The sequence below is a fragment of the Eutrigla gurnardus genome (assembly GCF_963514095.1).
Source record: "Eutrigla gurnardus genome assembly, chromosome: 4".
NCBI lineage: Eukaryota > Metazoa > Chordata > Actinopteri > Perciformes > Triglidae > Eutrigla > Eutrigla gurnardus.
Window position 1 is genome coordinate 21,745,349 of NC_139918.1, and position 16,315 is coordinate 21,761,663.

General features: G+C 40.4%; 1 protein-coding gene across 4 annotated transcripts in view; it reads right to left on the reverse strand.

Annotated features, from left to right (window-relative positions):
- Positions 1 to 4,611: 4,611 nt before the first annotated feature.
- LOC311012872 (collagen alpha-1(XI) chain-like) overlaps positions 4,612 to 16,315 on the reverse strand; it is a 74,120-nt gene continuing 62,416 nt past the window's right edge. For 3 of the 4 annotated variants that reach the window (XM_084008650.1, XM_084008649.1, XM_084008647.1), the window contains 15 exons: positions 16,180 to 16,233; positions 15,741 to 15,794; positions 13,685 to 13,738; positions 11,701 to 11,808; positions 11,464 to 11,517; positions 10,891 to 10,944; positions 10,133 to 10,240; positions 9,622 to 9,675; positions 9,498 to 9,533; positions 9,353 to 9,406; positions 8,875 to 9,133; positions 7,828 to 7,940; positions 7,604 to 7,672; positions 7,163 to 7,396; positions 4,612 to 6,306 (listed from right to left, as the gene is read on the reverse strand). In XM_084008650.1, coding sequence (XP_083864776.1) covers positions 6,160 to 6,306; positions 7,163 to 7,396; positions 7,604 to 7,672; positions 7,828 to 7,940; positions 8,875 to 9,133; positions 9,353 to 9,406; positions 9,498 to 9,533; positions 9,622 to 9,675; positions 10,133 to 10,240; positions 10,891 to 10,944; positions 11,464 to 11,517; positions 11,701 to 11,808; positions 13,685 to 13,738; positions 15,741 to 15,794; positions 16,180 to 16,233 — 1,452 coding nt within the window. In that variant the 3' untranslated portion in view covers positions 4,612 to 6,159. The remainder of the gene's footprint in view (positions 6,307 to 7,162; positions 7,397 to 7,603; positions 7,673 to 7,827; positions 7,941 to 8,874; positions 9,134 to 9,352; positions 9,407 to 9,497; positions 9,534 to 9,621; positions 9,676 to 10,132; positions 10,241 to 10,890; positions 10,945 to 11,463; positions 11,518 to 11,700; positions 11,809 to 13,684; positions 13,739 to 15,740; positions 15,795 to 16,179; positions 16,234 to 16,315) is intronic. The other variant, XM_084008648.1, reaches the window with a different exon arrangement.

Consider the following 16,315-nt stretch of genomic DNA (forward strand, 5'->3'; position numbering starts at 1 on the left):
AGCTGTGTGACAAAAGTTAGAGGGGGAGAGAGAGAGAGAGAGGGGGGGGGGGGGGGGGGGGGCAGCAGAGAGAGAGAGGGAGGGATGGAGAGAGAGGGAGAGGGATGGAGAGAGAGGGAGAGAGGGACGGAGATAGAGAGAGAGGGGGAGAGATGGAGAGAGGGAGGGAGAGAGAGAGAGGGGGGGGGTGAGAAAGAGGGACAGAGAGAGAGAGGGAGAGAGAGAGGCAGGGGGGGCAGAGAGAGAGGGAGGGATGGAGAGAAAGAGGGAGAGGGACCGAGAGAGAGAGGGAGGGAGAGGGATGGAGAGAAAGAGGGAGAGAGAGTGAGAGGGCCAGAGAGAGAGAGGGAGGGAGAGGGATGGAGAGAAAGAGGAAGAGAGAGTGAGAGGGACAGAGAGAGAGGGAGGGAGAGAGAGAGAGGGAGAGGGACGGAGAGGAAGGAAGAGAGAGATAGAGAGAGAGAGGGAGGGAGGGAGAGAGAGGGAGAGGGATGGAAAGGGAGGAAGAGAGATAGAGAGAGAGAGGGAGGGATAGAGAGAGAGGGGGAGGGATAGAGAGAGAGGGAGACGGATGGAGAGGGAGGAAGAGAGAGAGAGAGAGGGAGGGAGAGAGAGGGAGAGGGACAGCGAGAGGGAGGGAGAGAGAGAGAGAGGGAGAGAGAGGGTGAGGGACAGCGAGAGAGGGAGGGAGAGAGAGAGGGAGAGGGACGGAGAGGAAGGAAGAGAGAGATAGAGAGAGAGAGGGAGGGAGGGAGAGAGAGGGAGAGGGATGGAGAGGGAGGAAGAGAGAGAGAGAGAGAGAGAGAGAGGGATGAGAGAGTGAGACAGGGATGGAGAGAGAGAGAGAGAGAGAGAGAGGGACAGAGAGAGGGGGAGAGGGACGGAGATAGAGAGAGAGAGAGAGAGAGAGAGAGAGAGAGAGAGAGAGAGAGAGAGAGAGAGAGAGAATGAATTAGTGTATCAGTGTATCATGGTGAGAAATAAAAGCATTACACTTAACAGAGTTTGAAGTGATTCGTTATAGAAGAAGTCCAGAAGGGGGTTTTGTTCTAGACTCTTCAATGTTGAGCAGATCCTTCTCCACACGACTTCTTCGTCTGCTGGCGGTCCGGAGTCACGCAGGCATCAATCTGTTGTTAGAAGGCTTGGCTGAAGCTGCAGGGTCAATGTTTGACCAGCCACTTAATTGGTGTTCACCAGTTCTTTGCAGACTAACATGTTTTTTTAACAGCTGGGCAATGAGAGGACAGGCACACTGTTGTCTTTTTTATAGCATTACTAGTATTTAAATGGTCACTGAACATAAAGACTTGATTGAATTGAAATTGACACATTACATTTGTGACTCTCGCTTGCTTGATGCAGTTTAACTTATACTGTTCATAAATACGTTTGTTAGTTTCAATCACACGTCACCAACTCAAAAACATTGGCACATTAGAGAGGGAGGCTAACGGTTCACATTCTCCAATGACAACTTTCAAAGCCGTGACCACTACAAACAAACTAATTATTTTATTTGGATTGAACCAACCAACCCTCTAAACAGGGGAAACAGTCCTCATTACCGAGACCTCATTTCCATATCGGAATATAAAATCTGTCATATTACTGAAACAAATGATTTCTGTGGCGTGCTGCTAGAATGTCCCTGGCCAGAGCCATTAGTCACACACTCTCACAATACTTTTGCCGCCTTAAATAATTGAGACGAGGTATGAAATAATGCGTGGCGTGCTCATTATGCATGCAAATAGAGTTCACAGTTCTGCGGAGGACCAAAACCCACAGCTTTTTCATCAGCTTTTGTGCTCAAGCTTCCTACTTCAGAAATGATTGGATTGGGGAAAAGTGCTTCGGGCTTCTATTGTTATTATTTTGAAACGTCTTTGATGATTCTGGGACAAAACCGAACAGTAAAACGTCAGTTTTTTTTTCCGTGATGATGAGATGACCCTTATCAAAAATCAATGCATCTTCGAAGAATCTTCATCCGTAATCATCAGTTAAGACATTGTGCTAAAACGGTTTCGTAACAGCACATCCAGCTTTGTTGCACACACAGCCTGGACCACATTCACAGATAGAGTTCTTGACTTGAACTCGCTTTGTGGCCGGCGTATACTCTTTGATTGCCATTCAGACCTTCCCTTAGAGGACGTGCCTACAGTCTGCAGCAAGAGCAAGTCCTTGACTGCAGGAGTCACCTTCATCCTGATGGAAGCCTTTTCACTTTGGTATGCCAATCAACGTTTCCTCTTTTCTAAGAAATGTGTTCGAGGCACACACAGGAGCAGTATAAGCTGTGGACCTGGGGAGCAGCGGCGTCTCCAGATCAGCATTCAGCAGCAGGTCGGGGTGAGGTGATGGGTTGGCCGATGCCGCACAGTACTGTTGGAGCGTTTCCCAGCGAAGCCGTTTGAACAGGGAATACTTGAAGTCAAGATGTGTCTTTGACTTATGTCTTATTCTCTCCAGCAATAACAGTGGCTGCCGCTTGCTTTGTGCCTCCATCCAGTTCAAATTGGTTATGACATAATGAGCCAGGGATATCTTTTGCAGTTCAAATAGACTTTTCAAAATCACCACAAAGAATGTATTCACTGAAGTCGAAAACAACAAAAACAAATCAATAGATGTGCAAAAAAAATGAAAACAGAGGAGATGTATTGTCTGTAGAAATTCAAGAAAATATCAACAGAGAGAACAAGTAATTATCAAAAGAGACACAGCGAGGTAATGCAGGCTGTTTATGGCGCTCCGCTCCAAATAGCTGTCTGCAACTTTAAAAAAGCACAAAAAAACACATCCTTTTATCCAGAAAAACATGCACTAGTTTTTTGTTGTTGTTGGTCTTTTGTTTCAGTAACATTTTACACCCAGTATTCTACACTTCGTCACCAAGCTGGACGGTAAATGGTTTGCTCAAGATCAGCTTAATGTCAGCTCAGTCCAGATATTTAAACCAACAGTCCAAGCAGTCAGATTCGCAGTTAAAGTAACAGTGTAAAAGTTATATCGAGTCTCTTGAGATGAGTTTGTGATTCGGGATTTTTGGGCTCCTCAAATAAAGTTAACTTGATCTAAAAATTGACAGTAACAGTTAAATATATCACAATTTCCCCAAATAAGAGGGAAGTGTTATCTTAGTCCTACTGGCAGCTAAGAGAAAAATTGTTAATGCTCATTAATGTAACTGTCATACAACCTGGATGTTGTCTTTTCTCTTTGTTTCTCCATTCTGTTGGTTTTTATTTAATGTTCAATTTGGAATTACTGAATTTCAGTTGTTCCTCTGTTCTTAGAACCAAGATTCAAGATTCAATCATCTATTGCCATAGCAACCACAGTTGATTTGAATTCGCTTCAGTGCACTTAACAGAAACCCACTTCCACAATTACACCACGGTAACCATGAATCATCAATGGGCCATAAATGAACCGTAAATACAATAGTGTAGCCGGATGACTCACGTCCTCAACGTGTCTTGGTTTTGAAGCTGCGGCTCGCATACAGTTGTTGAGATGGTGGAGGTGATGATGCTGCCAGAGAGAGCTTTGTTTATGTGTATATTGTACTTACCATAAAAACAAAGATTTGAATGTTTTCCACCACCAACATTGGGAGCACAAATATGGCTTTTGTAATGCTATACTGCACAGATTAATCTGACGTGTAAACAGAGGGTGTAATGCTGCATAAATGAACAGAATTTAAACTTTCTTTTTATGTCGGTGACATTATTGTTGCCTGTGTTTCCACATCACTTTGAAAAATTATAGTTTGTCGTAAGGATTTCTATTGTAACGCCTTGAGATTAGCCAAGTGGACAAAAATCATAGTATAGTTTGTCGAAAAAGTCATAAAAGTCATATTATAGCATGTCTAAAAAATGTTTCAGATTAAAGGCATCACTATTGTTTGTAATCATTCTTGTTATGTTATTCATTAGTATGCAATTCTTTTTTAAACAACTGGAAGAGTGTTTCTCAGCATGGCTACCTTAAAATATCTAATATCTAATCGAATTGTCTCATAACGTGAGACAATTAGGACAAACTTGGGAATCTACATGGTTACTTTATTGCCTGCAAAGTTTTCAAAAGTTCAACAAGTTTAGCCTTCCTCTGCAGCCACCGCAAAAAAAAAAAAAAAAAAGAAGGCAAGAAAACGCCATAAAGATTTAATTTTAGTATGCCATAAAAAGTTATGGTAAAAAAAAAAAAAAACTTTGTCATGCAGGTAGCACATTTTTTTGTTTTGTTTTTGTATGTTATCACTCAAAACCCAGAAATGAATGACAACACTGTATAACACTCGGCTGAAACGAAAGAGCATTTTTGCGGCAACTCCAATTTTCCTTTTACTATACTGTGAATCTCTTTTGTCTGATGTGGTCTGACGGTATCTTCTGCAAAACCAATGGTGCAGTTGGGAAGCCAAATCCTCCTGGAGCATGTTGTTTTTATCCAGTTTTAGCACATAAGACCTCTGCATGCTTTGTGTGACCATGCATCCTGTCTTGGCATTTTGATACACTGGCTTTGCAAACTCAATTTGATGTAAATAAATATGGGATAATCTGTAAGTGAATGCAAACGATTGCAGCGTGCATTTGGCAAAGCACCAAATATTTATTTCATTTGTACATAGGTTGTAAACATACTGTAATTATACAGGTTTAAAAGCGGCTCAGAAATCTATATCTATTATAGCTTAATGCTGAAGAGTTGGAGATGCAAACAGATCTTGATCAAAGTCAAATCTGAGTCAGAGACAGAAAGCGGAAGATATCACAGCGCCTAAGCTCAGCAGAATCAGTCACATGAACCTAAACACTTGGAGTCACTAATCCTCCTAATCTTAAATTATTATGTGAAGGAAGGGAATATGTATAAGGCAGAATCACAAAGAAAGAGCACCAATTATTCCTGCACTCAAAAAGCCAACAATACAATACAGACATTAAAACCAACATTTTTCAGAATCCAGTTTTAATATTATTTAATGAACAATTCAAGGCACATGGAAACATTTTGTTCAATGTTACAAATAAGAAAATTGACAGGGCTTTTTAATATCTGCTTTAGAAAACAAACAATTGGACAAAATTTAACTCCACAAAAAAAAAAAAAAGATTATTTGTAAGTTTGTTACTACAAATAATGTTTAATTTGATTGTGTTATCACTGTATAAAAACAATGGAAGATAAGCAAAATATGCCCACTTTTATTTCTTATTTTTGATGAAACTGAGGTACAATATAATATCTGAGTGAATTAAGCTTGGAAGAATAAGCCCTTGCAATATTTATATTACTATCATTTTTATTATGGCTTGATTTCCTGATGGACACACCAACAAGTATGTCATGAAAAAAAGACAAACTGCTTTTAGACTAAGGTTTTATGTTCCAGTTGTTTTAGCTCTCATAAAAAATAAAATATTGTAAGTTAAATTATTTACACAAAGATTATTTTGTACTTACAAATTGAAATATTTAAAAAAAAAATGGACAAAATTTGTTTTTTAACACACCAAATTGGATTGGATTTATTTCTATAGTTTACCAAATACGTATTAAAACTCTAAGAGCAGGGGGGCACATGCAAGTTTTTAGAGTGGATTCAGAAAGAAACAATATTGTACACAATAATAATAATAATAATTACAGTTTTATCAAAAAGCACTTTTTGTAGCACCTTGAGTGTTTTGTGTTTCTGCACAAAAGCACCTCTGTGGTTGTATTCAGAGCAGCACCTGGAGCACCCAGAGAGGGAGGCGGGGTGGAAGGTGAAGGACAAGGGAGAATGGGGCCTTGGGGTGAGTGGATCCTCTCTCTGTTGCTGAAAGTGCGCCACTGTCCGCCACGGCATCAAATGTCCTTTTCCTGATGTCACTCCCATTACTACATGTAAGTTAAAGTCATGTGATTCTGGCCCTACAAGGGCGAGGAGTAGTTCCCCCTGGTCAGCGCCTTCATGACAGGGCCTGGGGCAGTCTTCTTCTCCGGGCTTGAGTGGATCTTCTCGGCAACAAAAGAAAACACAGGTTTTTTTGCTTCGCGGGGAGAGAAGGTAAAGGTTGTTGGATCTCAGCATGTGGGTGTTAATATGTACCCTCTGACCCTGTCCTTCAGCGGGGAGTCGGTATGTTTCTAGCCGAGGAAACAGACGGGGCCGACCTCAAAGCCAAACCTCTGGTTCGATTCCCCAAAGTCATTCAGCATGACGTCAATGATGGGCAACTGGTCGATGCGGGGAGTGTTGATCTCCATCACCGTCTTTGAATAACCCTGCTTCAGCTGCGGACACAAAGGACAGACATCGGTGTGGTTAGACGGTGTGGTATGCTTCACTTAATGTTTTAGGGGAGTTTTATAATGATCATTAAGATTCAGATATATTTGTAAAAACAATGGGGGTTGTAACAACCAGAAAATGGTGCAGAGATAATATAAATTATCCTACGGCGAGTTTGAAAGAGCAGCAGCTGATGGTATTGTTGGTAAAATTAGCTTCTGAATTGCAAATATTTTCTCTCCTTTATAGATTTTGTAAATCAAATAGCTGGTGAGCTGCCAGTTAGTCTTATATTTATATCACAGATCTGTGCTGTTCATATATGCCGTGAAAAACCAAAAATATAGTATAGTACGTTAGAAAAGTTATACAAAGTTAGAGTCACAATTATATATGATATGATAGAAATGTTGCATAATACAGGATGTCAAAGAAAGGCATATTATGTCATATATATACGTCATAAAAAGTGTAAAGTATAGTATTGTATGCCTATAAGTTATAAAAAGTCACTGTACGGCATGTCATGAAAATATTATTAAAAATTCATAGGATTTCTTTTGTAGCATTGTTTCTCAAATAATCTACGTTTCAATCAATCAACGAGTCATCTATGTTTTAGCTCTACTTAACACATTAATGCCAAATCTTACTGTAAATCGAGTACAACTACAAACAGTTTTTTAAACAATATCAGATTCATCCTATGCTTGATCTCTGGATTCCTCTGGCCTTAGCTCTATAAACATTGTTGCATGAGTTTCTTCCACAGCAGTCGCCATATTCGTGAGCGTTGGTGGGATTCAGCAAAAAAAAAAAAAAAAAAAAAACCTGAAAAGTTAGAAAATGAGTTTTTACCGAGCAGCCGTCCGTCAGCGGCTTGATAAAGGGATTATTGTCATAAGACATCTCCTCATCGTTGGAGCCCAGGAAGCGCAGTGCCTTGTCATAGTTGTCAGCCTTGGCATCGTACCAGGCCGCAGACTGATGGCAAATGTAGGTGAAGTTCTGCCGTGCCGAGGAGCTCAGCAGCTTCAGGAAGGTCATCTGAACTGTATTGATGGTGTTTTCTGCAATGTCGACATAGTTCAACTGGGGACAGAGAGATGGAGAGGAGCACAAATGGAATGAGAAGGGCGGGGAGGAAAGAGAGAGAGATTGGTGGGGAAGAGTTAGGGTAAATGAGACAAAGTGATAAAGCAGCAGAATTGAAGGATGCGTCTAAAAAGGATGTGAGCATCGACAAGGAAAGTAACAGGATAGAAAATAAGAAAATGGAAAAAAAGCAGATTGACTCACAATTTTTCCACGTTTAAATTCACTGAACCATGAACCTGGAGACTCCTTAGGCCAGTTGGATATTCTAACCTATAATAAAAAATAAAAATGAAAGATTAATGACGATTACAGAACTTTACTATTGCAGCAGCTGTACACGTATCTTAATCAAATACAGCAAAGAGCTCCTACATTTTATACCATGTGTTTTAAAAAAAAAATGTTAACATTTGCCCATTACGTACTCCTGTGGATTTCTTATCTGGGTAGATGCACGTCTCTCCGCCTGCTGTGAAGTTACAGACCACTTTGATGGAGTCTCCTATGCAGCCCTGGTTTGGATCAATCCAGTATTCACCTGATAAAGAAACAGCCATGAGACAGAGCCAAGGCACAGAGAGGAAGCATAAATACTTCTGACATCACCACAGCTCAACTATCTCAAAATACCCTGGTGTATTATAGATCTTAAGATCGAGTCCACAAGGAAGTAAAAAAAAACATTTTCTGTTCATATCAAAGGTATTATATATAATAAGTTGCTTTGCTGTTTTGAAAATTGTAATTCTTTACACTATTGGTTACTGGGGAAAGTAATACATACATACTACCCAACACTGGCTCCAGGATATTCTGATGAGAAATGTTTTCAATATTTTTTCTGATATTCAAACCATCAATCGATTGATTGACAAATTAACCAGCAGGTTAATTTTGGTGAAGATAATGTATTACTTGCAGCGCTACGTTCGTTTCAAACGACACAATGACGTTTTTTGCGCTTAACATCACTCTGGAAATAACATAATGAAACATGTTGCTGTAACAAGAAATAAGCATGTAAAAACCTGCATAATCAAAGCATTATAACTTTCAATCACATCTTGCTTCCCTGATAGCGACCTGCCATTTTTATATTTTCGTCCAAGGAGTAATGATGCACAGGCGTGGTGTTAACCAACGCTGAGCTGTACCTGCAGCCTTCCTTACATACATCCTCAACATCTAGAATTAGGTAGCCTGAGAGGCGAAACCCAGGGCACAAACAACTCTTAAAAATCACTTGCTGCTACTTGTGATTCAGATGAGTACGTCAACATTTTTATCAGCTCATTTCTCTCCCTTCTCTCGGATTTTGGCAGCAGCACACTGAGAGGATGTTTTAAGAGATTTCAGCAGCTAAATAAAACTCAATCCGTAAAAGTAGAGGGTTGAATAAATGTGACACGTGACCTTTACTGATAGCTACTACTACGACTGTGGTCGAACAGTTCCTCTGTCACATGTCCTACCATCTGGGTAGTCAGGCTGGCTGAGGTGCAGGTCATTGCAGGTCCTGGCAGGATTGTCTTGGGTGCCCATGGGGAACTTCATGCGCTCGATGTCCTGTTTGAGGTTGTTGAGGGAGCCGAAGACATCCTCCATCCCTTCCATGCCGACACCGTCTACGCCGTAGTCTGCCAACGCATCGTCTCCCTGCATCTCAGCCTGCCGCCTGGTCCTTCTGGAGTGCTGCATGGGCAGCGGCTGGATGATGTCACCGGGTGGACCCTGAAACACAGAGGTTACGGGGTCATGCACATCAATGCTTTGGCTAATGCTATATGATGTTGATTGATGCTCAAACTTTTATGTTTGGTCAAATATAGTGAAACTCATTCTTTCAAAATGTACCCAAGATCGATAAAACAAAAGTGATTACAGCGTCAAATTAAAGGGCTATAGTTGATAGTATAATGTGTATTTAATTTCTTTTAATGGGCTACTTACAGGTGCTCCAGGTGGTCCAATCAGTCCAGTGTCTCCCTTCTGACCTGTAGAACCCTGACAGAAAAGAAGAAGAACCCAATTCTCATAAAACACAAAATGGTAATAAAAGGCATCAGAATGGTGAAGGGAGGAAAACGCAACTTACAGATGATCCCTTGGAACCTTTCTGTCCTTGAGCGCCCTGTTGTATAGAAAACATGGAGAGATGAGCAACAGCCGCGACGTAATGAAGTGGAAAAATGTTTTGATCAATAAACAATGGCGCTTACGGAAATACCAGGGGGGCCGGGAGGGCCGAGAGGACCATGGGAACCAGAAAGACCCTAATAACAGATAATACAGCACATCAGTCACAATGCAGTTAATAGATGTCTCACTTAACATGTGGTACTTGATGGATGGATTTAAATATTAACAACATGAGACAAAATTTCAAACATAAAAACATATTTTTTATGTTTAAATGATGACAAAATCTTTCATTTGGACACCAGAAAAACAATATTTTCATGTGATCCTGACTTGATTTCCTGAATCAACACCCAGCGCTAATTATAGTATTATGTCTTTTATATCTGTGATAAAATAATCTAAATGCAAGACTCACTTTCTCCCCTGTTACTATAGTGTGTTATTGTGGGAATATAACCGCCAAGTCTCCGAAAGTCACACTTTTAAGAATACATTCATGCAGTGCTGGCACTTGTGGCAAATGAGATTCACATTCCTGTGCAGACAGTGAAGAGTATATTTTAATAAAGCATAGTGCCTGACACTTACAGCATCACCCTTTCCACCTGCAGTACCCTGAGGTCCAGGCAATCCTCGGTCTCCCTTCTCTCCGGCTTCACCAGGAGGTCCAATCAGACCGATAAGACCTGGATGACCCTGGAGCAGGCAGAGAAGAAAAGAAGGAAGGAAAATGAGGACGAATGCATTGAAATAGATTTAAGGAGCAAAACCATATTGGTATTGATTATATCTTGTGTATAGAGAAACCTGTTATATGAGTCATTCAATATTTATTCCAGCACACTTCCACTTGCTTGCACAAACAGTTTGATTTATAGACATTGTATGTTGTTCCTTGTTATATTTTCTTTATATACATATATATATCTTCTTTCACCTACCTGTCTGTACATCATAGCCAGACCACGGCCGTCCTACTCCTATTCCCGCCTATCAATAATTAGCGCGTTTATAGTGGTCGTCATATTTAACAATGGCGGTCTGTCTCGGCGCCTGCTGCTGGGCAGAGTTATGGTCATCTGCGTCCCGACTACTGCATGCTGGCATTAAACCAATAACCATTACGGGGATGATATTATTGGTCTTATACATATTCATTCACTGCCTTAAATCACTGCGTGAAAGCACAGAGCAGAAGCTTTCTTTATCCCTCCTGTGAGGGACTGAACAAAGAGATGGAGGCCCAGATGTTTGCTTCCTTTGAAAAGCCGCTGATAAGGTGCATCCGCACATGTGACGAATACACAGTGAAGCAATTTGAGATTAGCATGGTAATGATGTCTTACCTTCTCTCCCTTCCATCCAGAGTCACCTTTCATACCAGGAAGTCCAGGGGGCCCCTGTGGAGGGAAAGAATCCGTTTGTGACGCATATTTGACAGTGAGATGAATTCACATTATGTAACGGCGACAGCCATCGCAGATCCCTGCAATGATGGGGACTCCTCGCCACTTATCCAGCAGAGGTATTGCAATACTTCAGGGGGGAAACGGAAGATTATTTTTTACAATTAATCCATTCTTTTGTTCTTAAAATGTCAGAAAAAAAGCGTATCCGCTTTAAAACTTCAATATATATATATATATATATATATATATATTATATGTGACAAAAATCTGATTCTCATTAAAAGAAACAGCAGATGTTTATCATCCCTACAATACTTTGTTATCACACCAACACCACAGCAATCTTTTTACCCCCCCCGATGACCAATGTCCTCGGATGGCTAAAAAGCAACATGAGACCTTTTTAATAAGGAGTCGGCAGACAGCGCTGCAGTATCAGCTCATGCAATATTTACTTATACAATAACTGCAAGTATATTTTTACTGAGCAGGTGGGAGAACGTGTCTTACTAAAGGTCCAGGAGGGCCGTCTTGACCAGAAGCACCAGGCAGTCCTTGTTCACCCTGAAAATAAAGACAAAATAATTGCAGTATTTGACTAATAACATGAGAAGAAACATACATGACCAGCCATGACACCATAACCATGAATTGACTATTCTGAGATGTGTCATTTCAATCAGGTTATAATGTGAAAACTTTGTAAAAAAACAAAGTGAGAGATCTTCATGAGCAACATATACTTACAACAGGGCCAGGGATACCACGCAGTCCCTCAGGACCAGCCTTCCCAGCAGGCCCCTGAGGTCCCACAGGTCCAGTTTTCCCAACAGGCCCCTCGGCTCCAGCTTCTCCCTGTAAAACATCAGCACAAAATAATTGTCATACGTATCTGGATTTTCTCTGGTTACAGTTGTTAGGATCAAACATGTCAAATGCATTTTCTTCTTCACAAAAACCACAAACACTCAAAACATTTTTTGACATTGTGCACTTCTAAGTATGTCCCTGTGCAGCGCATACAAACAACAGCAGGACTCGCTCTCATTGGTCTAAAGTAAAACTAGTGGTAAAAAAAATTGCTTCAAAAATGTCACTTTGCAGTTGTTATGGTCAAATATCCAATAACAACATGACATTTATCCAACTTCCAGAACTTTGTTTGATATTTTGCAATATTTTCCTTCCACAGAACCCCCCCCCCCCCCCCCCCCCCCCCCCTCAGATTGGAAGGATTCAAGGATTTGCAACATCCCCACAGATCAAATGTTACCAGCACTTGTGTGCTGTCTCTGAGCAGGAACAGCAGTTTATTATGTATTGGATTTCTAGCGATGTCATAGCGACGAGCGTGATAGGAGGAAGGGATTAAATAGCTCTGACAGCCAATTAGGCCTGGATTTCCACCCTCTAGGATCACCACACAGGCTTTGTCTTGTCTCCATCAAATCAACCCTAATCCTTTACCTCAATGTGGACAGAATGTGCATTTTTATATGTGTGTGCATCTGTGTGAGCAGCGGAGAACAAAAGAGTGAAGCTTTGTCTCAGATTTGTCAGGTTTTCTGTCTGCGCTCGTCTTTGGACCAACTGATTTGGAGAAAATCAATTTCTTGACAGCGTACAAAAACATTTTCTATTCCATGCTCTTCAATTGTGCAAACACTGGCATATTATGGATTTTAACAAAGCAATCACATCTGCTGATAGTCCCCAGGAACCCCACTGCTTCTTCGCCGAGACAAATTCACAAATGTTTACAACTATACAGGAGCTGAGGGAAACACATAAATGCAGGATATTATAGGAAAGGTTTTTAAATCGGAGTTACTTTGCCCTTTATAAACATCTAGTGGACATTTATCATTTAAGACATTTCATCCAATGTTGTCCTGCTTCTCGGCAGCAATGTCTGGCAGCCATTTATGGAAGCAAACATTAGGTTCCCTGTGGAGTTTTAGACCTTCAGTAGCACTAGGGAAGTGTTTTCCTATGAATGGGTGCCCATTGATGCTGATGCACAGTCCTAACTATGGGGTCTATTCCACTCTCTTTACATGAGGAGATTCTGTAAGGTCAAAAAATAAGAAGATTGCAAGCTGGTATGCATGAATGTAAACAATGCTGGATTTAAAATACTTAACTTGTGTTTCTTGTCTATATACCAATACACCAAATCAAATTCCTTGGATGTGAAAACCTACTGAGGCATTAAACCGGAATCTGATTCTAATTAAAAAAATGATATAGACCAATCAAGTGTCTGGTGTTTTCAGTCGATCACTTTACTTTGTTGGTCACATGACTTGACACTGAACTTAATCGGAACTTTGTCTCATCAGGATACATATTGAGGCTCGATTGATTAGCCCTGTGAGTTATTTATGACTTGACTTGTTCTGACCATATTGAATTTGAGCAACTTCCCCATGGCTGTATAGCTGGACACGTACATTAGTGACATCTTAGCAGACAGATGGATTTAAGACGGTTTTCTTAGGTTAAAAAATATCTACCTAAGCTCTATTTCAGTGGAGTTTCATTTCAATAAGAAATACTCAGGAACATTTCACAATTAGGTATTCACTTGCTTAAAGTATAAGAATCAAATTAAGGCATTTCTTTGCTTCCATATACTGTATCCAACCCTGATGCCAGCAAGAATACAATCTACATCTAGTTGATCGTACTTTGTAAAAGTCAAGTTAACGTTAGATAGCTGGCAACTTACCTTTGATCCCTTTTCTCCTTGTCTGCCCTCCTGACCTGCTGGTCCAACAGATCCCTGAGGAGTAGAACAATAAGATGCAATCAGAGTTTGTATATGAATACTTCAAATATCAAAATATATAACTTAATAACTAAACCAAAATGTTTTGCATAATCCTATTGAAAAGAACACAAAAGGTTTTTATTCTCTAAAAAGTCTCCAACATTTGCTGGCAAGCAGTAGTTCTATGAACATACTAATTGTTCAGCTGATGTACACTCTGACCTTGAATCTTTTTAAAGAGAGAGAGAGTTATGCAGGGTCAGGCAGCATCAATGTGAGCAAATTGCCCTACATTCTGAATATACTGAGCTAAAAGCACATCAGCATTTCCACCAAACAGCCTCCGGTCAGAACCTTGTAAGTGGGCTGTCATTTACCATCAGAAACCATAATCGAATAGGCCAAACAAAAGCCACCGGTCTTCCATGTAGGTTATAAGCCCTGGCAACTGTGTATGTGCATTAGTGAGAGTGCATATGTGTGTGTGCACCCGTGCGTGCATGTGTGCTAATGCAGTCAAGCGGCCACATGCATCGACGAGCACCAAATCCGAGTCCATTTCAGAGAGATATTGGGGAAAGAGACCAACCCTGAATTACCTCGGTGAAGGATGAAAAATCACATCACAGAGTCCATTAATATGTTCTCTAGCCACTGTCACCTGGATGGTATCCATCAGAATACAAATTGGGGGGGCTAAAAATTGCTTACTCTAGCAATGTTTTCAAAATGTATGATGAACCGTGCGAGCCTGCATTTGAATGCGAGCCACAGAGTTGGAGGGGAAACAAGCAAACTGTGGCGTCTGATGCTCAACAAAGAGCAGTTTTGGCAGCGCGACGACGAGTGGGTATTTTTTTAGACGTCGGATCACTATACTGTATCTACCTGATGACCATCTCCTGTGCAGGACAGTACCGTATTCAACGACAAGCCGTGTGGTCAGAACAAGCTCTAGAAATTAGCGTGCATCCACCACGGCAGGTGATATTTTAATGATACTTTGAAATCTCCAAAGCGATGCAGATCAATCTCCTACACATCTCATATTCAAAGTGGTGGAAGAAGTACTCAGATCTTACATAAAAGCATCAATACAGCAATGTAAAAATGTAAAATCCTACTTAAGGCAAGGCAATCAATGTAGTGTGTTAAATAAGTTCATATGGTTTTTGTTTTGTAAAATCTCAATCTGAACAAGTAACTATATCTGTCAAATAAATGTAAAGGGTAAAAAGTACCATATTTCCTTCTGAAATGTAGTGGAGTAGTAAATGCAATAAGTTATTTTCTGATTCCAAGCAACAATAAAAAAATATTTTATCATATGTATATTTCATGAAATGCAAGAGTTGTTTTTTTAGTGTATAGTCTACCATGTTCGTATTGATAGATGGCGACTGGTTGATTCGGATGCTCTGGCGGATACGTTCGACTCCATCTCTGCTAAAGTTCCCCAAACTAAATTAATTCACTTTAAACGTCAAACTTTCTATTCTCTCTGGCCATATTGTGCCAGCTTTTCAAACAGTACATTAATACAGTGTTTTATGGCTAACTGTAAAACATTATTACAGTAAATGGAACGCATCGTAAAAAAAAGCCACGCTAGTGAAATTAAATAATGTCAGCTCGAGTCCGATGTGACAGAGAGGGCATCAAGCGCCAGAAATTAAAGTGGCAAGTTAATTTCCTGACACTACCAGCAGAAGTCCTGCTGCTTTCACATTACAGGGAGCAGAACTCACGATACGTCAATATTCTTTTAAAGTATAATCTTTGTCTGCAATTACTGTCTATTCCGGACACTTAGTTGAACTAATGAGCATCATTCCCTGTCAAACTAATTTAAAAGCCATACACACTATAATGCTAGCATAAATGTGTATCGCCCTACAGTGGGGAATAATAGCTCGCAAGCCTGTAAGAGAGTGTTGCGAATCCAAAAATAGACGGACGTCTCGAGAGCGCGGCAGAATTATCATCTAATGCATCATTTTGGAAATGCACTCACCCTTTTGCCAGGAGGTCCTGGTACTCCAGCTTCACCAGATGGACCTGCAGGGCCCTAAAGGAGAGTGGATAGAACACTTAACTCCACTTTCACACCCCTTTCACAGTAGTGTTGCTACCTTTGCTTCACTGTTGAGATGTGTGCTACAGGGAATTTCAACAGCACTGAATTTAAAATGTGCAATATTAATAAAACGGCACTTTTGCACCATTCCCCTCATCATACAAATGTGAGATTTTGAATGTTGTTGAAAACCCCTAATCACATTACTAGACTCAAAATGCTAAAATGCATAATGTCAATAAAACCAAACTAATGAAACTACTTTGCATCAACAGGTTACTGGAATTCATCTTGCTGTATTTTTGCACATCATTGAAAATTATTGTTTTTTTGTTTGTTTTTTTTTTACAATTTCATATCACATAGTAAGACTTACAGGTTGTCCAGCATCTCCGTCGTCTCCTTTGTCACCTGACAAACCATCAAGACCCTAAAACAAAATAGAAAAAATGACAACATACATTTAACATAATGTACATTCTGTACATTATTTCACATCACAGTCGGGTCTA